Source organism: Barbus barbus (assembly GCF_936440315.1).
Source record: "Barbus barbus genome assembly, chromosome: 19".
In the NCBI taxonomy this organism is placed as follows: Eukaryota; Metazoa; Chordata; class Actinopteri; order Cypriniformes; family Cyprinidae; genus Barbus; species Barbus barbus.
In genome coordinates, this window is record NC_136747.1 from 30,926,067 (window position 1) to 30,951,895 (window position 25,829).

General features: G+C 37.0%; 1 protein-coding gene across 1 annotated transcript; it reads left to right on the top strand.

Annotated features, from left to right (window-relative positions):
• The first annotated feature begins 13,892 nt into the window (after positions 1 to 13,892).
• LOC306885504 (phospholipase A and acyltransferase 3-like) lies at positions 13,893 to 15,494 on the top strand. The gene is made up of 4 exons (XM_079442081.1): positions 13,893 to 14,017; positions 14,435 to 14,534; positions 14,679 to 14,866; positions 15,182 to 15,494. Exons 1-4 carry the CDS (start codon positions 13,919 to 13,921, stop codon positions 15,323 to 15,325), a joined length of 531 nt encoding a protein of 176 aa, XP_079298207.1. The 5' UTR covers positions 13,893 to 13,918; the 3' UTR covers positions 15,326 to 15,494.
• Positions 15,495 to 25,829: the final 10,335 nt, after the last annotated feature.

Sequence of the window (25,829 nt, forward strand, 5' to 3'; positions counted from 1 at the left end):
GTGCTTTAGAGAAGTGGAGCTCTTTTATAGTGTGATAGACCACATCCTTTGAAGGTGTGGAATTTTCCAGAAGAGTTCCATCAGTGCTGACAAATGAAACAATGCTGTTCAACTTGTTTCACTTGTGATGGATGCAAACATCTCCAAGATTGAGAAAGACTCTCTTTAGCTGACAGTCACAATGCTGCAAAGCACTGTTTCTACAATTCATTTCTACCTCCTTCCTTGATATTCTGAAAATACAATAAATTGCAATATAGTAATTAAAAGGGACGGCCTGATAATCAATGATGTGCTGTTTTTAAGTCAAATGACATTTGAATGTTCATCCAAGGCACTTTTTTACCCTACTGTCACCCTCACACCTGATGATGTGCTCCAGAAATTAACCTCATTTCTGACCATCTCTTCTCAAGGGGGATTTTTTTTTTTTTTAAAATCATCTTTGGTTAGTAAATTACATATTTTTATTCACAAATAAACATTGTCTAACAGTTTTACTGTATGACAATTCTGACAATACTGTACCACAGTGGAATTGCAGTAATATACAGTATTTCCTCATTGGGATTTTTTATAGATAGTAACATCCATCAATAATATGATTGCAGTTATTCATTTATTTGAAGTGTTTATTGTAGTATAGTTGTATTGATGCATGAATAAGAAAATGACTGATTCTTTTCAGAAAATGAATACAGCAAAAAGAGTGAAGAGTGATGACCATGAGAATGAGTTGGCCTTCAGTGACTGTAACGGTGTGTGTGTGTGTGTGGCAAGATTTTGATGGCAATTAAGATTGAATGCATATAAAAGAAATGTGCATTTCAATTTAAATGAAAATCATAATTTAATAGAAAAACTACTTTTTTTTGGCAAGTTTCCTTTGTGGTACACTGTTGCTATATGGCAATGTTTTCCTAAATACCCCCTAAATACCAGATGTTTAAAATCTGAAGCTATTTCATGCAATAAAAACTTTTAAACTTAATATTTCATGATTCAAACATAATGCATAACATAGAGGGATATTTTAGCAACTATGAATCATTTATTATAGCTCCTGCTTATTAATCTTAAAATGCTCTTCCAGTTGTGGAATTATCACGTCTGGTCATGCGAGAAACAATCCTGACTCCGCTCTTATGGAGATAACAGCTCTGTGTTATTCCATCCTGCCTCCACCAGACAATTAAGATCCAGCCCTGGACACCAAATATCCGTTTTATCTGGTAACAGAACAACTTGTAGTCTAATACCCAAAACCTGTTAACAGGAGGTCTTGTCTGGTACCCAAAATACCCAAAACCTGTTAACAGTCTTCTATCAGCCAAGAAGCTGACTGAGGAAAAAGCCAGAGAAGAGCAGAACAGTAGAAGAAGTGATGATGAAAGAGTTTATTAGTTGCGTATGTTTCAATGCTCAGACTTCATCTGACCAGCACAAATTCAACAAGTATACTCATACCAAACTGCTTCAAACAACATCCCATAAACCTTGAGTTTCCATAAACACTCCCACGTATCTCTTATTCATGAAGACAAACAGCCCTTAAAACACACATAATAAGAATAAACAACTATGAAAATAATATGCCAGGAGAATAATAAGCTAAATAAAATCTTAAAGAGTAACTGAATAATATAATTAAAATGATACAAATGATAATAATAAACAAATGATAAATTATACAATGCTAATGACTAATTATTATAAACGATTATATGATTATAGGAATAAATGATTCAAAATGAATGAAGAATGTATGATTGCTCTCTTGAAGCAAAACACACAGTTTGCATTTGAGCATCCCTAGATCCTTCAATTTAATTCAACTAACGTATAATATTTACGTACAGTTTGACCTCCTTAAACGCCCTGATCTCTAATGTTGCTCAACTCATCTCTACAGAATCCCCCACAGGTGCTCAAGAGTGTTCCGATAGGAGTCCACTCCCTCACACCTTTAGAACTCTTACAGTACATTCCTGATATATTTTACTTGACAGCATTGACACAACACCACTCCCTCACACCTTTAGAACTCTTACAGTACATTCCTGATATATTTTACTTGACAGCATTGACACAACACCACTCCCTCACACCTTTAGCACTCTTACAGTACATTCCTGATATATTTTACTTGACAGCATTGACACAACACCACTCCCTCACACCTTTAGAACTCTTACAGTACATTCCTGATATATTTTACTTGACAGCATTGACAAAACACCACTCCCTCACACCTTTAGCACTCAGCCTCGGGCCTGAGGTAAATAATGTTACGTGGCTATTCACAAGCTGTTTTATTTACGGTATAAATGCTTGGAAATCATATTTAACGTTTTCAAGTCCATTCATTATTTGTAGCACACCAACAAACAAATAATTCCAATAAGCTTTGTGCTTTGTTACTTTTATTATAACACAGAGTCTCAGCTTATAATTTCTGTCAATTTTATCACAAAATACAAACAATAAATGTGTTTTTATGTTGTGAGATAACTGTATTTGCCTCCGTTCAAGCGGCATGTGACTCAATCATCGTTTCCACTTTACTATTTACAGCTCGAAATAAAAATGAATGCTTATCAGAAAGAATGTTGGAAAAAATCAGAATAATTTAATAAAACAAATGTCTGTTTCAAAAAAGTCAATAAAACAGCTTGTGATTAATCAGTCGTAACATACCATTTAGCCTACCTCAGAAAACAAACGATATAACTTTGCCAACGTTGTTTTATCATTAATAATAAATAAGTCAGTTAACCGAGTTGGAGCCTACTATCAATGTAGAACATTTTTATTCCTGTTTTTCATGTTAATACATGTGAAGAATGACAGATTGGATGGTTGATGGTTGAATATAACATGATTTTATTATCGTAATTTTGACTGAAACATTATGACGTTAATCTTATTTATTTATTTATTTAAACGCCGCTGTATTTGTGCTGCATGCAAACTCAATCTTGGCACAGCGGCCCAAAAAACAAGTCTGTCTGGTCTTGGTCCAGGATCGATGTGAGTTTGTGTTTGTATGTTCTCCTGGTGATTCTCCTGTCCATTGTGTTTAAGTTGGAATTAAAGACTATTACTCTTTACTCCATCGTTGTGCACCACATGTCTTTAAAGCTGTGTGAAGGGAAGCAATTTCAGTCTCAATTTTAAATCGGAAAAAAGGGATCGTAATATTGCTTAGGTGTGATAATTTAATTAAAATCAGTGCTTTATTAGAGTGCTCCTGATATATGTCAAAATAAATAAAATGAAGAAAAAAAAGCCCAATGTCATGATTTTATGGGTGGCCTAGTGGACCATAGAATAACATGCACTTGCAGGAAAAAAAGTTTCATTATTGAATAGTAGAAAACAGCTCGAATCTTTCTCTGGATCATTGTTTCTACACTGGTGATTATTTTTAACTGGTACTTAAAAAGGTACAGTAAAATAATTTTTGTAAAGTAGTCAGTCTAAACTGCAAATAAAATAGTAAAATATTTACCCATTCAATTTTAGTTATACAAAACAGAAAAATGCTGTTGTTGTCACATTCACATGAATCAAGTGGCAGCCCTACTTTCAAAAGAGTTGAGCAGTTTTTTGGATGTTTTTGTCATTTACTGCACTGGGTGTGTGTTCAAGGTATGTGTGCATCAGTGTAGAAAACAGGTATTTGCAACTATTCTGCATTTACTGACATCGTGCCTCGCCCTTTTCACAGAAGCAATCGTGCTGGAATTCGTGCTTGAATTTCAACTCATCTCAGTCATTTTGTAATTGATGAGCGCTGTTAGAGCACTGAGGCAGACCAGGCCCAATCATAGTACAGAAACTGCACTTGTTAAAATTACGAATGACTTACTACTTGCTTCAGATCAAGGCTGCACCTCATTGCTAGTATTACTTGATCTTAGTGCTGCGTTTGACACTATAGACCATAATATACTCATAGATCGATTACAAAACTATATTGGTATTCAAGGACAGGCTTTAAGATGGTTTAGATCCTACCTGTCCGATCGCTACCACTTTGTTCATTTAAATGGGGAGTCATCTCAATTATCACCAGTAAAGTATGGAGTACCACAAGGATCTGTCCTAGGTCCTCTGCTATTTTCAATTTACATGTTGCCCCTTGGAAATATTATTAGAAAACACGGGATAAGTTTTCATTGCTATACTGATGATACTCAACTATATATCTCAACAAGACCAGATGAAACTTCTCAACTATCTAAGCTAATAGATTGTGTAAAAAATGTAAAAGATTGGATGACCAATAATTTCCTCCTACTAAATTCAGATAAGACAGAGATATTACTTATTGGACCAAAAAACAGTACACAGAATCTCGTGGATTATAATTTACAACTAGACGGATGCACTGTTACGTCCTCTAAAGTCAAAAATCTGGGTGTTATTTTAGACAGCAACTTGTCCTTTGAAAATCATATTTCCCATGTTACAAAAACAGCATTCTTCCATCTTAGAAACATTGCCAAGCTTCGAAACATGCTACCTGTTTCTGATGCAGAAAAGCTAGTTCATGCATTCATGACCTCTAGACTGGACTATTGTAATGCACTGCTAGCTGGTTGTCCTGCATCTTCAATAAACAAGCTACAGATAGTCCAAAATGCAGCGGCTAGAGTTCTTACCAGATCAAGAAAATATGATCATATTACTCCAATTTTACAGTCTCTGCACTGGCTACCTATTCAGTTCCGTATCATTTACAAAATATTATTACTTGCCTATAAGGCCCTAAATGGTTTAGCTCCTGCGTACCTAACTCGTCTTCTACCACGCTATAATCCAACCCGCTCCCTAAGGCCGCAAAACTCTGGACTTTTGGTAGTACCTAGGATAGCAAAGTCCACTAAAGGAGGTAGAGCTTTTTCACATTTGGCTCCCAAACTCTGGAATAGCCTTCCTGATAACATTCGGGGTTCAGACACACTCTCTCTGTTTAAATCTAGATTAAAGACACATCTCTTTAGCCAAGCATACACATAATGCATTTTATAATCTTGTACTGCAGTTATATCTGATCAAATGTACATTATTATTATTCTTTATAATAATAAAGGGTTGAACAATTTATTTTTGCTTAGATGGAACAGCAGCTACGCTAATCATGTCTCTGCTTGTCTCTACGTTTCAGGAATTACAGAACTTCAGTCTGGATCTAACCATTACATGATCTGAGATGACCGAACACCTGAGATGGAGGATCAGCGCCGGGAGATGACGTATGTGTCCCTGATCGTAGGCAGAGGCCAAACACCTGGATGAACGCCAGAGACAGATCCCCATTGAGGACCCCGCCACTTAGACAGCCATCGGAAAAGACCACTGGAACCAGCTGAGCCCATTCAATCTGACTTGCTGCAGTTTGGAACTGAACTGCTGGTTTGTTTGGCCAGAGGAGAATTGGCCCCCCGACTGAGCCTGGTTTCTCCCAAGGTTTTTTCTCCATTCTGTCACCGATGGAGTTTTGGTTCCTTGCCGCTGTCGCCTCTGGCTTGCTTAGTTGGGGACGCTTCATTTCCAGCGATATCGCCGACCTTATTGCAAAGACACTATTTAAACTTATTGACACATTATTTTCCTTTTTTGATATTGTGCAGTGCTTTGACACAGTTTGCATTGTAAAAAGCGCTATAGAAATAAGGTGACTTGACTTGACTTGACTCATGAGATTTTATAACACATTAAAAGGTTTTTTATAATTCATTATGCATTCATTACAATGCCTTAAAAATACCCTTATAATGTATTATAAATATAAGGCATGGGGTTTTAGCTGCCCGTGGGTTGATGTGAATAAAGACGATGTACTTGAAAATATCGACAGCTAGTAACTTTTATTGAACAAAGCCCTAGAACCGGGGAGGAGAGCAACTAGTTTCTGTGCCCGCCACACTCTACTCTCTTCTCTTCCCGCACTTCCCTTCACATACCTGACCCTCCTTCTCAGAGGATGCAACACCAAAATAAAAGTCCTTGGCAAAAACATCCAGAAAAAGAATACAATGAATATTAAACAAACAACTTCACATTAGTTACCCTGTGGGAAAATAAACGTCCATGTTTTCTTTTTTTTTTCTTTTTTTTCTTTATTTATTTATTTTTTTTTACCCGGCCTGTCAGTAACACAGATAACACATGACAGTACGTATGTGTAGCTATGCTATCATCATTCACAGCCTTTTTTTTTTTTATATATTTTTTTTTTATTTTATTTTTTTTAATTAATTAATTAATTAAATTTTATATACCCTTTTATTTAACCATACTATGACCGACAAGACCAGGGGACAGAGAAAACAAGAGAGAGAAAGAAAAAAATAAAATAAAAAAATAATAATAATAATAATTATAATGATAATAATAAAAATAATAATAATAATAAAAAAAAAAAATAAAAAAAAAGGAATTAGAAAACAAAACAAACAAAAAAAAAACAATTGTGGATAAAGTCAACAGAGAAGGGGGAGAGAGAGAGAGAAAAAAGGAGAATGGGGGATAGAGAGAGAGAGGGAAAAAAAACAAAACAAAAAAACAGACAATTTGCTTCGATACCTGCTGACAAAAAGAGAAAACAACAGAAGACACAACAGAAGACACAACATCAGAGAAACTGCAGCAACAACCAACATCTGTATGAATCACAATAAATTCTAAATGTTAAATGTTATTGAGCAACACGCATAACTAATATTACAAAATAAGTTTTGAAGCAACAGCGGATCAGAACAATGTGTGTCTGTGAGCACCCGTTTTTACACCAATGTGAATGCTTGAGTGTACACCTGTGTGTGTGAGCGCGCTTGTGTTCATAAGGTTCCTCCATGTAAATGTTTAATAGTGTGTGTGTGGGGAACAACCGCCCCATCCCGAAAGGCATGAAGCAGGCATGGAAGAGACCCAGGCCCCAAACATCCGGAGGCCCCCCAGGGCACGGGACCCCCAGGGGAACCACCGCAGGGACAACTGCGGCCCCCACCCAGAAAAGGGCAGAGGAGAGCCCGAAGGTGGGACATCCGACAGCCACAGTATAGACACCCCAGGGTGCCGTGGCGGCAAGCCCGCAGGCTCCGCCGGCAGCCGACCACACCAGGGCAGACCGAGCCCTGGGCCCGGAGATCCAAGGGCCCCCCACCCCCCAACCGGGGCCCAGCAAGGCCAGTAGGGCCAGGCCCCGCCAAGCGACCGCCGAGAGTGGGCCAGCGCTCACCCGAGCATCCTGCCCCGGCGCGAGAAACCACCAACGCACCGGCGGCATCCTCCACCGGCAGGGCATGGTGGTGGGGTGGGGGTCGACTGAGATGATGAGTGAGGTGGAGTCTAAGGCCCAACCTGACACATAGACGTAGACGAACAAGCACACATATACACAAGCATACGTTCCCACCCTCATGCACGCAAAGAATATTCACACCCTCGCCCCACATGTAGACACACAAAAATGGACATAGTACCCACACTCACACTCCCCATATGCACTCTATACTCCTAGATCCAGGCACCACCACCCCCAGAGGGGTAATCAGCGCCCGATCCCGGAGCTGAACCCCCTTCGCTCTGGCGTGGGGACAGGAAGACCACGTCCATGTTTTCAATACACAGAAAGTAACAATGTCCTTAAACCAGACAAAACAATGTGCAGATTATTGGTGCAATACAACCAAAATTTTCAATAAACACAATACGGGGTGTTTATGCGTACTGCAGCAAAGCTTCTAAAACTAAGAACTGATAAGTGTTTTTTTTTTGTTTGTTTTTTTCTTATTTCACAACATAATCTTTAAACCTTGCAGGCAATTTGACAGGCCCACCATGCAGAGCCATAGTAGGATGGTCCACTTTTGAGGATACAGTCCATGTCATCAGGCTGTGTGACAGTAAACTGTCCAGTTTTTTGAGTCAAGTTCAGGGGGACTGTCCCAAAAGCAAATACCTCACCAGTAAAGACAACCGAAGGCAAGTTCCCCTGGATAGCAAGTGTAGAAGAATTAGAAGTACTAGTGGGTGTCTTTTCAGGAAAACCTTTTGGCTGAATAGCATAAAGTACAGAATAACCATCAGTAGGCTGAACATTTTGTGTTACAGTGTAGGGTCCTTTCCAATGTGGGGCCAGTTTACACCGGGAATGAGCAGGATCATTCAACCAAACCAAATCTCCCACATTGTACAAGGTATATTTGGCCTTTTTGTCATATTGAGCTTTTTGCTGCTCATGAGCATGTTCCTGATTCTCTTGACGGAACTTGAAAGCATTACATTTACATTTACATTTAGTCATTTGGCAGACGCTTTTATCCAAAGCGACTTACAATTGGGGAATACAAGAAGCGATTAATCTTGAAGAGGCAATCAGACAGAGGACGTGCTCGTAACACCAAGTCTCAGTCATTGTTCAAATAAGTACAAGCTAGCAAGGGAAGGAGAGAAAGATAGAGGGAAAGAATGATTTTTTTTTTTTTTTTTTTTTGAGTTTAGGATGAAGTCAAGTACTGCTGAAAGAGATGAGTTTCCAGTTGTTGCTTGAAGATTGCCAGGGATCCAGCGTTCCGGATAGGGGTGGGAAGATTATTCCACCAGCCAGGAATGGTGAACGAGAATGTTCTGGAGAGTGATTTTGAGCCTCTCTGTGATGGTACCACAAGGCGTCGCTCACTAGCAGATCTCAGACTTCTGGAGTGGATGTAGGTTCGTAATAGTGAGTGGAAGTAGGAGGGTGCTGAGCCTGTGGTAGTTTTGTACGCAAGCATCAGTGTCTTGAACTGGATGCGAGCTGCCACTGGTAGCCAGTGCAAGGAGATGAAGAGAGGTGTAACATGCGCTCTTTTGGGCTCGTTGAAGACCAGTCGTGCCGCTGCATTCTGAATAATTTGTAGAGGTTTGATTGTGTTTGATGGCAGACCAGCCAGAAGAGCATTGCAGTAGTCCAGCCTGGAAACAACAAGGGCCTGGACAAGAAGTTGCGCAGCATGCTCTGTCAGAAAGGGCCTGATCTTTCTGATGTTGTGTAGTGCAAACCTGCAGGATCGAGCGGTCTTTGCAATGTGCTGGTCAGCTAGTCATCAAAGATTACACCAAGATTTCTGACCGAGGTTGATGGGGCAATTATTGATGAGCCTAACTGAATCGTGAAGTCATGCTGTAGAGTCGGAGTGGCAGGGAAGACTAGAAGTTCCGTCTTTGCCAGGTTGAGCTGTAGGTGATGTTCTTTCATCCATGCCGAGATGTCCGCCAGGCAGCCTGAGATCCGTGCAGCTACCGTTGGGTCATCTGGTTGAAAAGAGAGATAGAGCTGTGTGTCATCGGCATAGCAGTGATAGGGGAAGCCATGTGCATGTACGATGGGACCCAGTGATGTAGTGTATCTGGGGTGCCTGCAGAGGCACTGGAAGGTTCAGTAGGACAAGGGAAGAGTAAACGAAGTGGCAATCTGGCTTCTCGTCCATGAACGAGGAAGAAAGGGGTGTATCCAGTGCTGCTATGTACACTAGTATTATAAGACAACTGGATTGCCCTTAACATGTTATCCAATGGCTCTGTTTGCTGGTACAGACATTTACTCAACTGATCTTTCAGGGTGCAATTGAATCTTCCCATTAAACCATCTCCCGCAGGATGATAAGGAGAAGTCCTGGTTTTGGTGACACCCAACTTGGAACACAAGTCCTTGATTAAATCTGCCTCAAACTGACGGCCTTGATCTGTATGAAGGCATCCAGGAACACCATGCTCTGTGATATACTGTTCAAAAATTCATTGTACAACCGTTACAGCTCTTTGGTCTTTCATAGGGTACAAATTCACATACTTGGTGAAATAGTCTTGGAGAACGAGGACATATTTATAATAATAATAATAAACTTTATTTTCTATAGCGCCTTTAAAAGTTGCATCTCAAAGCACTTTACCAAGGCATAAAGAAAAAAATACATTGAGATTGACAATCATAAAAAAAATAAATAAAAAAAAAATAATAATAATTAAAATTAAAACAAAGTAAATTAATCACATATATGCTAACCGGAAAAAAAGTAAGTTTTATGAGAAGATTTAAAAACACTAAAGGATTCAGCCTGTCTAATTTCAGTAGGGAGAGAATTCCAGAGTGGTGGCGCCACAGAAGAGAAGGCCCGGTCACCCATAGAGCGTAAACGACTTACAGGAATAGTTAAAAAGCCAGAATCAGATGAGCGAAGATTACGCCTTGGGGTGTAGACAGTTAAAAGTTCTGTCAGATATTCTGGAGCTAAACCATGCAGGGCCTTGTAGGTAAGCATAAGAATTTTAAAATCAACGCAAAATTCAGAAAATGAATACAGCAAAATTTTGATGGAAAGGCCAAAGCGAAAGAATGAAGAGTGATGACAATGAGAATGAGTTGGCCTTCAGTGACTGTTGCTATATGGCAATGTTTTCCTAAATACCCCCTAAATACCAGATGTTTCAAATCTGAAGCTATTTCATGCAATAAAAACTTTTAAACTTAATATTTCATGATTCAAACATAATGCATAACATAGAGGGATATTTTAGCAACTATGAATCATTTATTATAGCTCCTGCTTATTAATCTTAAAATGCTCTTCCAGTTGTGGAATTATCACGTCTGCTCATGCGAGAAACAATCCTGACTCCGCTCTCATGGAGATAACAGCTCTGTGTTATTCCATCCTGCCTCCACCAGACAATTAAAAAGAGTAAACATCAAACTGATTCAGAGCTGATTAATAAACTTAATACATTACTAGCTAAAAGTAAAATTACAGAAGAGGATCATTTAGAAATAAAACGGTTAAATTTGGAGCTTGATGAAACCTATTTAGATTTGGCTAAAGGTGCATATACAAGATCTCGTGCAAAATGGAGAAATAAATTCTAGCTATTTCTTTGCTCTGGAAAAAAGAAATGGTCAGAGGAAAACTCTCTCTGCACTTAATATTGACAGAGTCATTTCCAAAGACCAAAAAGTAATATCAGATTTTGTTGCAAAATTCTATAGCAATCTTTATACCTCTAATTTCAACTATAATATCTCTGAAAAAATGTATTGATTTAGTTAAACACAATATTAAAGTTATCGATCTAGAGTATAGTCAAATTTGTGATTCTCCTTTATCAATTGATGAAATCAAGCAAGCTCTGCATAAAATGAAAAAAGGTAAATCCCCTGGGATCGATGGGCTTTCAGTTGATTTTTATCTCCATTTTTGGGAGTTTATTAAATTGCCTTCATTTCATATGTGTGAAGAATGCATCAGTCAGGGAGACATGACAGCTACTATGAAACAGGGAGTCATCTCTCTGATACCTAAGCCTGACAAGGATCCTTTGGTAATCGATAATTGGCGACCTATTTCTTTGTTAACATTAGAATATGAAATATTAGCCTCTGTATATGCTAAGAGATTAAGTTATGGTTTAGGCCAGTGGTTCTCAATTCCAGTCCTGGAGGCTCCCTGCTCTGCACATTTTGCATATTTCCCTTACTTAGCACACCTGATTGAGATCATCAGCTCGTTAGTTCAGTTCATGGCTCTCTCTCTCTCTTAACGAGCTTAACGAGATATGTGATCTCAATCAGGTGTGTTAAGTAAGGGAAATATGCAAAATATGCAGAGCAGGGAGCCTCCAGGACTGGAATTGAGAACCACTGGTTTAGGCAATATTATTTCAGAATCTCAGTCCGGTTTCATGAAAGGCCGTCACATTAGTACTGGACTTGCTGGATTATTCAGATCTAATTCATTCAGATGGTCTCATAATCTTTCTTGACTTTCATAAAGCTTTCGACTCCAAAGCTCTGGAATTGGTTGACCAATTTTCATGTGCCTCAGGTATAAATCTAATGCTTTGAAATGTGAATTTAAGTCAATTCATGATATGGATGATATATTCTTAGGAGGTATCCCAGTTAAAAAAAAAAGTGTAAAATATTTAGGAATTCATATCACTAATGAGCTCTTTCATTATATGGTAGAGTTCTCTTATCTAAGGTTGAAGGGCTATCTCACTTTGTATATTCTGCTCTTTCTTTGTCAACGGTAAAGCCATAAAGGAAATTAATAAAATATTTGTGGATGTTATCTGGAAAAATAGACCTTACAAGTTAAAAAAAGAAGTGCTTGCTAGTTCCAGAAGCGAAGGTGGCCTTGAGGTTTTGGACTTTGCTGATACTGTAAACACCTTTAAAGTAAATTGGATGAGAAGATGCCTTATGAATCCAATGTCACTGTGCTTTTCTTTCCAAATAAGATATTTGACCAACTTGGTGGTCTTTCTTACTAAAGTGCAATTTCTTGCCTGGCAAGCTACCTATTTCCTTATCTATCTTCCATCAGCAATGTCTTCTTTCATGGAAATGTTTTTTTCCCCCCATGGTTTCTCCTCCACAAAGTTCTCCTTTTGAATAATGTGTCTAACACTAACTGTTAAATAAGTCTCTTTTTTCCCTAGATGGTTTAATAATTACTTGAACTGTATTCTATCTGTGTTTGATGATTTTGGTAATATTTTAACTTATGAACAATTTATGAATCAGCATAATTTTCCAGTCCCACCAAAGGAATATAATACTTTGATGAGAGCCATCTCAGTAGGTTTAACTCAGTTAATTAAATGTCACCTCGAATTCAGTAAAGGCAATAGTGTTTATCCGGCTTTATGTTTGGGTGGTATTGATATTTTAGATCGGAAATGCAATAACAAACATATTCGCTAAATATTTCAGACAAAGAGAAAGATTACTCCAAGAGGGAAATTCTACTGGGGTTCCTTTACAACAAATATAAATTGGAGAAAGGCCTGGCTTTTGCCAAGTACATTTTGTATATCTAACAAAGTTAAGGAGACTCATTATAAAATCCTTCATAAAATGTATCCCGTTAATTTGTCTATTTCTAAATATGCTGATGTTGATGAGACTTGCTCATTTTGTGGTTTTGTTGAGGAAACGGCTGCCCATTTGTTTTTTGATTGTGGTGTTACCAACAAATTATGAGGTGATTTAAGCACCTGTGTTTCTAACCTTACAAATGTGACTCATGCCTTCGTCCTCAAAGATGTTATTTTTATTATGAAAATCCAAAGCTACAACCTGTTGAATATGTTGTTAATTTTCTTATTTTGAATGCTAAATTATTCATTCGCAAAAATTTCCTTTGTCTTTCCCCTTTTTCTTTCTAAATTTGATTGTCTTGTTTCCTCTCTAAGACTTACAAATAACAAAAAGAGTGCCACATTTTTGATGCACTACGACAGCTTTTCTAGATTGATGTAATTTTTTCTGCATTGTTCTGTATAGATAATTCCATAATTTGGTGTACGCAAATCCAGAATAATTGTTTTTCTGTCTTTACTTTTTTTGATTGTTCTTTGTAGGAATATATTAATGTCTTGTTTCCCTGTTTTTGTATATTTCTACATTTTTTGCTATAAAAAAAAAAAAAAAAAATGTTGTGTTTAGATTTATGCTTCAAGACACCGGTCAAGCCGAGGTGTACCCCATAGTGACCCCTAGAGGACGCAGTTCGAAGTTCCCTCGAAAGGGAACAGCACATCATTGAGTACCTTAAGGCTGGACCTTTCAATTACTATATTGCAATTTATTGTATTTTCAGAATATGAAGGAATGAGTCAGAAATGAATTGTACAAACACTGTGTACACAGATATACATTGTAACTGTCAGCTGAAGACAGTCTTTCTCATTCTTGGTGATGTTTTGCATTCGACACTTGTGAAACTAGTTGAACAGCATTGTCTGCACTGATGGAACTGTTCTGGAAAATTCCCCACCTTTAAAGGGCGTGCTCTATTGCGCTATAAAAGAGCAAACTCAACTTCTCTAAAGCAAAAAAAAAAAAAAAAAAAAAAAAAACTGTAAAATGCAAAAAGCAAATAAATTTAATTTAATAGTCAGTTCTAATTTTAAGGAATCAGAACCTTATGAGACAATGTCTCTTATCCCAGGAATTGTAGCGATGGTGAGTTATTCTGATTTTAATTATTTTAGGATTATATTGATTTTTAACCTATTAACTGTGACTGAGAGCCTATACTGTCTTATAAAGCAAAATGTCCCAAAACGAATACGACAAATATAATATTTTTGTTAGGTTTGGTCTGTAGTCAGACTATAAATGAGCAAACCTTTATCAGCTTTTCTATGTTTTTTTTTGTAATTGCTATGTTATTATCTTGTCAAAACGGTCCTGGGACAGCATACAGAGCTTCTAAATCAAAGAGAAAGCAGTGTTTTGGTGGCTCCTGCTCCAGAAACTGATAAACTGAACTCAAATATGATGAGTTTTAAGGCTCTGATTGAGTTAGTTTGGGTTACAGTGATGTTTAAACAGCATACTTATGATTTTCTCACACTTTGTATTTTTGTCTCGTTTAAGTTGTTAAAGATTGTAGATCTCATTGTAATCATCAGAGATCTATATCAACACTGGAGGACTAATGGAGGAGATGGGAATGTTATTCAACCGGTCCCACCCTGTGAGCTTTTATTTTTATTTTTTATATATACATGCTTTTTATATGCATGCTGCCAATTGAGCTGAACTTGTATTGAATCTGAAACGTTCAATTTATGTCTCATGAGTTATGATTGTTTTTACTTTTCCATTTCTTTCTTTATAGCTGAGAACGCTGATGCGGGGGTCAGCCGTTCGAACTCAGTACAGCACGACAAAGCTATGGTGAAGAAAGAAGAACAGCAGGATGTGGTTGGCAGCGATGAAAACCTGATCCAGGGTGACCTAAATAAGCAATATCAACCACAACAAAATTCCCAAAAACTACAGAAAGCACTAAGCCTTCTGGAGAAGGTAGTTCCATACGATGCACCACAATCCCAGCAAGTACAGTTATTCAGCATGACCTTTTATATCAGGATTATACTGTACTCATACATGTCTCACATTTGACTATATTAAACACTATATTATGTCAAAAATGTTTCAGTTATTTAGATATAAGGTTGTGTCGGCCTTTCATATTAATAATACATCACGTAATATATTATAATAATTCACAAATACAACAATTATAACTAAACGGCTTCAACATTAGGATTAAGGTCACAAAGGCAACAACTTTTCACACCATGAATTAATGCAAATGCTTTCTGTTTATTCTTATAGGTGCACAAAGCTGTGGCTATTATTGTGGGTATCCTGTGCTTCATCGGTTCTTTGGTTTTATGTTATAAAAATCCAAGCAAAGAAAACAGTCGGCATGCTTTGCTTTCCTTTTCAGCTATTTTCCGGGTAATCACAACGGCCTAATCACCCATAATTTAAACTACTAATACTGTGCATAGTTCTATATGTAAAGCTTAACAACCTCATATTGTAAACTCATATGAACTGGATAAATATGGTTCTGATGTTCTTCTCCACTTCTCATCTGATATTTGACTGGAATCATTAATAAACAACTCCTCACCATCACCTCACCCCGGACTCCCCGTCTCTTCATTCCTGATCCAACAGTTGTTTTACAGTCAGTTTGCATGCGCAGTGATTACACTTAAAGGACCCGAGTAGCAATGAAGATCCTTTGGTTAAAAAGGATCAACCACTTAATGAAGTAAAACAATCAAAAGCTATAATAAAAGATATATGCTTGAAAGTAACTTAATGAAGTGGGAACATTTTAAAAGTTACTTCAGTTAAATTTCTAAGTAAACCAATGACATGATTTCAAGAGCTGATTCAAGAGAAAGACAGGCACAAAATAAAATACAGCTGTAATATATGGCAGCATATGGGTGGCAATGCAATATGTAAAGGGGTAATGTATTTCTGTAGTTAAATTCAGGGTTGGGAGTAACGCGTTACAAAAGCAATGCATAACAGTAACAGATTACTAATCAGTTTTCATTCATATTTTACTCAGTACATGTTCTGTAACACTTGCATTAAAACACACTTTTAGCCCAAAATTAAATTGGGTGAAGATGGCAGAAGACCTACCCTGTGTCCCAATGTTCATACTAGCCATCCTTAATAGTACGTGAGATTACAGTAAGTGTGTCCCAAAGCATAGTATGTTGAAAAGTGTATGCAGAAGTCCCCGGATGGTCTACTATTTCAGGTTGATTTTTGAAGCGTGGATCCGACTCTAATGGCTAAAATTGCCCACAATCCATTGCGCTTTGGTGAAGGATTCGGTCCAGAACTACAAACACGTATAAAACGTGTTAGAAAAACCACAAATGCGGCGGATGCCCATGATCAACAGTTAGGTAGAGAGGTTTACAAAAAGGAGTTTCAGTTACTAATAATCAACATTTAACCTGGTAAAAAAACAAATGTTATTGTTATCTGTGTTATATTTAATCTGCAACAGCCATGTGAACTTTTATAAACATTAATTTGGTCACTAAGTTTTAAATGCATCATTATACAGTAAATATGAGCAGAGTTGTCTGCATGAAAGAGAACAGACTGGCAGATCAACGAGCTACTTCTGTCTCTCCAGTACGGTATGAAATGAAATGTGGAGGAGGATAACAGTGAGAAGATGATTGACAGGCCAGTTTACAGAGACAGGGTGCGTGTAACAGATGCGACACAGCGGTTGTGTGACGTCATAGAGTCCCGAACAGAGGTGTAAAAATTACTCAAGTACAGATACTCAGTGACACTTTTACTCAATTAAAAGTATCTGGCCAAAAACATACTAGTTAAAGTAAAAAAGTACAACTTTAAATTGTACTCAAGTATTGAAAAAGGAGAAGTATAGCAGATATATAGAAGTTTTGTTAAAGGGAGAAAATGAAACAACATACATACAAATCCAGGGAAAGGGATTAAAAGGAAACTTCCAGCCTCATGCCATCCTATATGACTTTCATTTATCAGATGAACACAAACTAAGAGTTTTAGAAAAGCTCTTTTCTCTTTGTATAATGCAAGTGTATGGGACGTCCAAAAATGAATATGACAGTAACTCATACAACCCCTGTTAATGAATCAGTGTCTTCTTTAGTGAAACGATAAATACAAAAAATACTAATACCAATATTTTAAACTTGACCGTCGTGTTCACTTTGTGTGGGACTGTGCACTTGCATTATACAGACAAAAAATATTTCTTGTGTTCATCTGAACAAAAAGGAAGTCATAAACATTTGGGACAACATGCCAGTTTTTGGGAGAACTACTCCTTTGAAGAGCAAGATGTGATGCAGAGGCTAGAAACCTATTCCAGACGGAATACAAGAATGTGTTGCATTAATGAGGAGAGTCGTAGAATGAAAAAAGGAAAGGCCACTTTTTAGTGTTGTCTATTCAACATCACCGTCTTAAACAGGGATGGGGAGCGTTGATCCTGGAGGGCCGGTGGCCCTTAGCTCCGAGCTTAATCAAACACACCTGCACAAGCTAATCAAGCTCTTCAGGACGGTATTTATTCTTCAGGGTTGGAGCTAAACTCTGCAGGACAGAGGCCTCCAGGATCAGTGTTCCCCACACCTGCTCCAAAAGCATAATTCAACTTTAATTGTTTATTTGGGGCATTTAGAGTTTTGTTTTTGTTTTTTTTCTCAGTATATATTGATAAATAATAATTAATGACTAATTAGATTAATGAGCAAATCATGTAATTATAAAGATTAAAAAATACTCATTGACAGTCTTAATTGCTACTCAATGTGTCATATAATGAGATAATATCCACTACCAGGTAAGAACCTCACTAAACATAAATTGCAATTTATTTAACATAAAATGTTCATTTAAACATTTTTTGGAGATTTGTAACATTTAATAAAAAAACTAACAAAAAAACAATCAGTCCCACAAAAATATTAATTGTATTTAAATTCTCATCACTGATTTATTTGCACTCAAACTTGTGCGTTGAGCTAATATAAAGTATTTGTGACAAGTCAGAAGCTTGATGATCCATCTGCAGTTTATTAACAACAGTAGACAATACAGAACACAAGTCAGAAGACAGGCAGAGGGTCGTGGCAGGCGGCAGGAATCATAATCGAGATAAACAGTCTACACAGTAATACACAGGCAGGCAGAATAAACAGAGGAAAAACTCTCAGTAGTGATCACCGTGGCAAATCAAGACTTCACACTGAGGTGCGAGGAACAGTCTGTGTGTGAGTGAGTGTGTAATTGATGACGGGTGCAGGTGATCAGTCCCAGGTATACCTCGGGGAGGTAAAGTCCGAATGTGAGTTAGTACCCCGGTGAGGGCTCCCTCTGGTGGTGCGAAAGAGGAGGCGCAAAGGGCCTCGTTTGTGACAGTATTACACAGCCAACGGCTCTATCGAAACAACCTTTTTATTCATTCCTCAATATGCCTCCTCAGATTTGATGGTGCACTTCTGAAGCCTGATATTTATCTGATGAAAGTCATAACTGAAGTAGAAATATGTGCTTGATGTATGAAAACAATGTTCATTGGTTCTCATGTCAAGCACGCACATTTGAACTTCTGTTTAGCATATTTATCATGCATGAGATACAATAAAAATGTAATGTACTTTTTAAGATGAAATAAAATTGTAAGGAGTAAAAAGTACTGTTTTTCCTTCAGAAATGTAATCCAGTATAATTACTAGTAACCAGTTTAAATTGTACTTGAATAAAGTACAAATCCCCCAAAATAATACTTAAGTCCAGTAATCAAGTAAAATGACTCAAGTATTTTACACCTCTGGTCCCAAAGCTTGCCTACTCTTCTACTACACACTCAAAAGTGTGTACGTTTTCTTCACCAAAAGAGTACATACTTTGAGTATATAGTATGTTTCAGTAGGCACATTGGGACGCAGCACTACATTGGTGAGATGCCTGATAGCTCACAGTCATTATGCTCCACCGTATCACCCTCTACTGGATCTACAATGCTCTGCAGTACATTTGGTCATTTTAGAAAGTTAAGTTCTACTTCTGTAGTTATTTTGGTGAAAGTAACTCAAAAGTAACACAGGAGTCATGTAACACATTACTATTCTGACACAGTAATATTGTAAGGTAAGGAATTACCTTTAAATAACACTTGCCCTTTCCTACACTAGTTTTAATATGTGAATTAAAAACATATTTTATTGCTTTATAAGTTGCAAAGTTAAATGAAAAGGTATTGATTACATGTTTAACACGATCAAGCCAAAACTGTAGCAAAATTATCATTAAAATGCTGTTTTTCCTAAATGCATTTAGACTTAAAGGCAGGACACTTGAGATTGTGTTTTCATCGTGATACCGTGGGATAATTGTAGCAAAATGTAGTGTAAATTTGCGCTCAAGAGCTGCCTTGAACTACGTTTGCCGTATGTTTCCCTGAAAATAATTGCACACCTTAGAATGTTCGTCAGCCAATCAGATTCAAGCATTCAGCGGCCCCATAGTATAAACCAAATTATGCAAATAATGTTTTCCTTTCTGTGTTTATTATTTCTTTCTATAATATTATTACTTGATTTACAACATTCAGAGAACGTTCAAAATATATGTTTCCATGATGTTTGCAAAATGATAAAATAAAGAAAACATTCTCTTAATGTTTTCTCTAATGATCACATTACAAAGGAAACATTTTTTTTAGAACATTAAAAACTGGAGAGAATATTCAGACATTTTAATAACTTAATGGGAACATTAGCAAAAGGTTCTTGTAACATTGTTTGTAAGCTGGGGAAATGATGTTTCATGGGTTTGCATTCAGAAGAAAGTGAGCTGGTTGACTGACTTTGAATAAAGCAGATGCTCATCTGGGACTGAAATCAGAGATTTAAAGAAGTGATTTGATATTTCTCAATCCTGCAGGTGTTCTTGCCATTGTTCACCTGAAGGAACAAGTTAATCGAGATCAACAGCTAGTTATGTGTCCTGACTTAAACGGCTGGGCATAATCAGACATGAGCAATCTTTTACAAGCTTTTTTTTTTTACATTTACAAGCAATTTACATGATCCGCCAAACCAGTTTCTTTAAGAAAAGCTAATTTATTGCCAAAAAAGGTCCTGGGGCAGGAGTTCATCTGACAGACAGATCCCGTGATTGAGAGACTGAACTGTAGGACAGCGTACAGAGCCTCTCCATCAAACAGAAAGTACTGTATAGTGTCTCGATGGCTCCTGCCCCAGGAACTGCTAAACCAGCACCATGGTGTGTTATATCACAAATTATGTTGGCATTAGTGGAATCACAGTGGCATGCTTCCGGTGCAGTAAATAACGCTTAACCTTATGAAGCTAATGCATCACATTTGATATATGAATTTCTCTAAATGCTCAATATGATGCTGTTAAACCTGTTTCACATAATCTCCTCATGTCTTCTGTCATTGATAGTTTATTCTTTTTTCTCCAGTAAAAGCTCTTTTAGTGTAATTGTACAGGTGTCCAGCTTCAGCTGCTGCTTCTCGTGTCAAATCTTGACTGATTTTGATCAAGTAAACGTCAGAATAACTGCAGTCATATCTCCAGATGAACTCTTACTGGACTGAAGCAGATTCTCCATCAATCATGTTTTAGTCTCAAATCTGATCATCAGGATCTTTAGAGGAGCGTTTGTTTTTACTTTCTCTGTTCCTCAGCGGAGGAATGATCTTCATCTCACATCTTCTGAGGAGCGTTTATTTCTTCATCTCTCAATCAGCATTGCATTATATATTTGCATCATTTACATCTCATCTTACTGAGACATATTACTGGAGATATAGACATATTACTGGAGATATAGAGTGATGAATGATATTTAGATCAGTTTATGTCAGTATCTTCTCTACTGTTAGAAAGATGTCACTGATTTATATGACAGGCATTATAATTTCATCATAGAAATATCAGCATCTGCAAAAACTTCATATTTTTGCTCAGTTTGACTCTCTAATAAAAATGAAGAGTTTTTTCCTCCATATTCTCAATTTATAAGACTATATGAGCCATAAAAGCAGATGTTTTGTAATATTTTATCTAAAGGTGTTCATTTCATTACTTCTAATGTCAGGCTTTACAGAGTTAAAACAGCCAGTTTGAGCAGTTTCTATGATTTGTCTGCACTGAATTTCATGAGTTTATTCTGTGGTGAAGGACTGGCACACAGGAGGCAGCTCAACAGGTCAATAAAATATATATATATATATATATATATATATATATATACACATAACACCCACCCACCCACTCCAAGTTGAACTCAAAAGTTGGCAGCCCTGCAGACATCTAAACAGAACGTCTAGGAATTAATTTGTGAGACAGTCTAACAGACGGACCATGGCATTATCAAGATTAATTTGCTGCAGATGCAGATATTTAAATTATGAAGCTTGTGAGGTCAATCGATGAGATGCATGGGCCACTGGTGCTTGGACTTGTGTCTATACTTACATTTAAGTTTAGTTCTTTAAATTACTTATTTCAATGTAATTGACTTTGAATAATCAAAGACCTCCACAACTGTACTTTTAGTTCTGTTTCCTACTCTTCATTGTGCCTGCTTCTCATTGTCTTTTGAATTGTGAAATAATAAAATGAATAAAAGCAAGGACCCCGGTGCCAGTATAAGGATGTTTATTTAAATGTAATCAAATGAACCACATTTACTGACTTTAAAGAATCAAAAGACTCCACAACTGTACTTTTATTTCTTCATTTTGCATTTCCATGTTCATAGATCATCCTCCTCATCCTCTAGATCTCTTATTAATGTTGCAAAAACAATGATTCCAAAGACACTTCCTGCATTCAAAAGAGCAACAATAAGAATGTTCTTTGCTTGTTCATAAAGATTCTTCGTTGCTTTTTCCACCTATAAGAATAAACAAAGTATTTATTTTTTGTGCCACTGTGTGAAAACTTGTTGCTATTATGAACTTAATCCTAATATTAAATTAATTTCAAACATTTTGGCATAATATATTCTATAATCCTGTGATTTTGAGACATTTATAAGTACAGTATAATTCTATATGTGAGGTCATGCCGAACTGTACCTGCTGGGATTGTGGCTTTCCGTATCTCAACAGCGTAGCTAAGTGCTCACAGTTGCTTGATAACAAATCATATGGAAATTCCCTTCCCAAAAATCCTTCTGCGTCCTGTAGAATATCTTATATTGGTCATCCAGTTGATTGTTGATAAAATATTTATCAATGTGAACCACATCCTGCAGCTTTTGTTTCTTCACTGTGGCCTTGCCACCTTTTCCTGTCATCACACTACTGGTCCCAGAGTGGCCGTGCTCAGCTATAGAGGAAGAAATGGAAAATTAAAACAATCATAACTCATGAGATCTTAATGGAAGGTTTCAGATTCAATACAAGGTCAGCTCAATTGGCAGCATGTGAAGCATGAAACAAACAAACAAACAAAAAACTCACAGGCTGAGACCACGTGAATCACATATCCATCTCCAACATAAATCGCCCAGTGTTTATATCCATATTGTCTGGTGATCTCAATGAGGTCTCCAGGCTTCGGCTTCTTATTCTATAGGAGACAAGATCAGGTGTAATATATACAGTATATAAAAAGTTAGTCATTTAAATTAGTCCAACTATAATATAATACTATTTCATCTAAAATAATATAATATCATTGTGCTTGTAAATAGATAAAATCAAGAAAGTGAACCTGTTAACTTTGTCCAAAAATAACTAATGTACACAAAGACATATACTCAGTTCAGAGAGAATTATATCTAAGTTTAGCTTTTTCTGTTGCCTTTGAGAACAACTTGCGTAGTTTTTAAACTTTTCTCTATTACCATAATACAATTGCTTTTGTCTTTCTGTTTGTGATGTTATCTTTTATTATACCCAGCTGTTTGAGTTAATTAAATGATATTCACCGGCTCATGGCAGCTTCCAACTGCTCTTCTGCTTTTCACTGGAATCCTGTTAGAAACACAAAACATTTATACCCTGTTTCCGTCCAGGGGAGGGTCCAGAACTGTCTACTTGAGATGGCAAGAAAGGATTGGGGGCGGCCACAGGTCTGATGTGTTTCTGCCACCCCCTGATTCTTATGAACATATCTGACTGATGATGATGATGATGATGATGATAGAAAGAATCAGGTTTGATCAGTTGTGAGGAAAACACACAATAAACAGTGCAGTTCATCTCAAAGAGTTGAGGACTTTCTCTTGAATGTCACTGTGTGTAGCATTATGCTTTAACATCGCTGGATTAACAATAACAGTCAATACATTATCAGCAGAAACACATAAATAACACTTAAATAACACGTAAATATCAGGTATGATTTATTTGTTTCACTTGTTGAACAGAATCTGTTGCAGGAACGAGTCAAAGTCTGTTCACATCTCTGTGGTTAGATCAGTGCACAATAATGTGTCTTTGACCTTCATTATGTATGTTTTGATTATACTGTGTTGTAAATAAAATACAAATCATTTAAGAAACCCAATTTTTTCAGTCTCCTCACACTCTCTCTCTTACCTGCCTCCGTCACAGTCCCACTGATGGGCCATTAGCAGCTTTAGGGGAGGGCCCTTTGTCTCTCAGGTGAGAACCACTTCATATTCAAGCCCATTACCACTCCCTCGCATATTGGCTTTCAATCACAAAACATGTCTTTAAACATTTAAATCAATATATTGTTTTCTGTGAATGAGTAAGCTGAATAATTTTCACATAATTGTGAAGTAAATATTCTAGCCTACAAGATCTGGTTCTCAAAAGTCTTGTAAATAATTGTTCTGTATGTGTTTTATGGTCTTATTTCAGTGACTTCAAAATTTTAGTTTTTCACTAACCATGCATAAACGTTGTTTTCTCAAAAACACAATCATGTACACAAATGCTGCTAACATAACATTGTAGCCCAGTTTGTGCTGTTTACAGTGTTATTAGACTTTAGCCATTTATATTTTTATAAGCAACTGAAAAAAACACAAATGTCAGTCAGGGCATGTCAAAACTTCTCCAGGCCCCCAAAACACCCTCAGGGCCCAGAGGGTTAATAGCTCGTTTAGACATAGTTAGTTTCCTAGCAAGTCAGTTATTTTCAGTAAATTATTTCTACTTAATTCTACTTAGCTGAGAACTATAGAGCAAAAGCAATGGGGACCAAGACGCTTTCAGTCTTCATCACTTGACCTATCAAAGGCTGTTGTTTTAGTTGAAGCCTTAGTTCAGACTTTGAATGACTACAGGGATGAGTCCTTTTTTGATGACCTATGAAATGAAGTGTTGAACACAGCTGAGCAATGTGATACTGCAATACAGCCCCCTGCAAAACGACCAAAAAAGCTGAGCTCTCAATTTAATGCAGACTGTGTACTCAGTACAGTGGGTCAGAGGTCAGATTCAGAACGAGAAAAAGATAGTTTTCGTACAAGCCTTTTCTACCCTGTTTTAGATCAGATGCTCAATGAGTTTAACAGAAGGTTTTCTAGCAAAAACTGTGAAATAATAACTGGCATCCAAACTCTAGACCCTACAAGTGATGCGTTTCTCAAAGAAAAGTCCCTGTTTCCATTTGCTAGAATGTATGAATCAAATATTGAGGACTTGGGGCATGAACTACATCAGTTCAGAAGAATTTTAGAAAGGAAAATACAGAGTGGCATGCAGAAACCCTCCAGTGTAGTATAGCTGGCATTATTCATTGAACCTTATAAAGAAGTTTTCTTTCAGCTCTTTAAACTATGCAAGGTAGCAGTTTCAATCCCTGTTAGTACTGCATCTTGTGAACGGAGTTTTTCTGCACTAAAGCTGGTGAAAACCTATCTCAGGTCCACAATGTCAGATGACAGATTAAGCAATTTAGGTGTTCTAAGTATTGAGTCAAGGAGGGCAAAGGCCTTAAATCTAGACGAATTTGCTGATCTTTTTGCAAAAAAACACAAAAATCGTAGAATACAGTTAATGTGACTGATTTAATATCAGTGATATTGAATATGTAATGCAAATGTAAAAATAATTAAAATGCAAGTTACTGTGACATACTGAATATGTAATGCAAATGTATATATATAATGGAAATGCAATTACAGTTACTGTGACTAATACTGAATGTAATGCGAATGTAAAAAATAAAATGTAAATGCAAATTCATTGTTGAATGATTATATCCATGGTATTTTGCCTGTTGATGCCTGCAGTGCAGAAAATGATATGACAACAATAAGGTCTAAATGTAACTGGCCCCTCTAACAGTACACCTGGCCCCAGCCTGGCCCCCCCAGTTGAAATGGTCTAGAACCGTCACTAAATTAAATTAAATTTGCACAATAATTGCAATGTGCGGAAAACGGGTCGAATAATGACTAAAATCATAATGCAGTGGCTTCACAATCTGAATCAGATTGTGAAGCCACTGCATTATGATTTTAGTCATTATTCTACCCGTTTTCCGCACATTGCAATACATTTATTTATATATACATTTATAAATATATAAAACAGACTGAAAACAAGAACTATAATTATTATAAGAATTATAATTTTATTTCCTTATGTATTTAAAATAAAATCCACAATTATTTATTTCCACTTTTATTTATTTTCAAATTTATGTATTTATTTACATATTTATTTCCACATTTATTTAAAAAAAAATCTTCACAGACAGCAGAGACACACGGAGCCTGTGGCAAGCCATTCAGACCATCACTGACTACAAGCCCCCACCACAGGCCTGTGATGAGGACACATCCCTCCCCGATGCACTCAACCACTTTTATTCACGGTTTGAAATGCAGAATGACACACCTGCACAAAAACTGCCCACACCTCCCAACGACCGGGCGCTCTGTCTGTCTCCAGCCGACGTAAGGAAGACCCTATCTA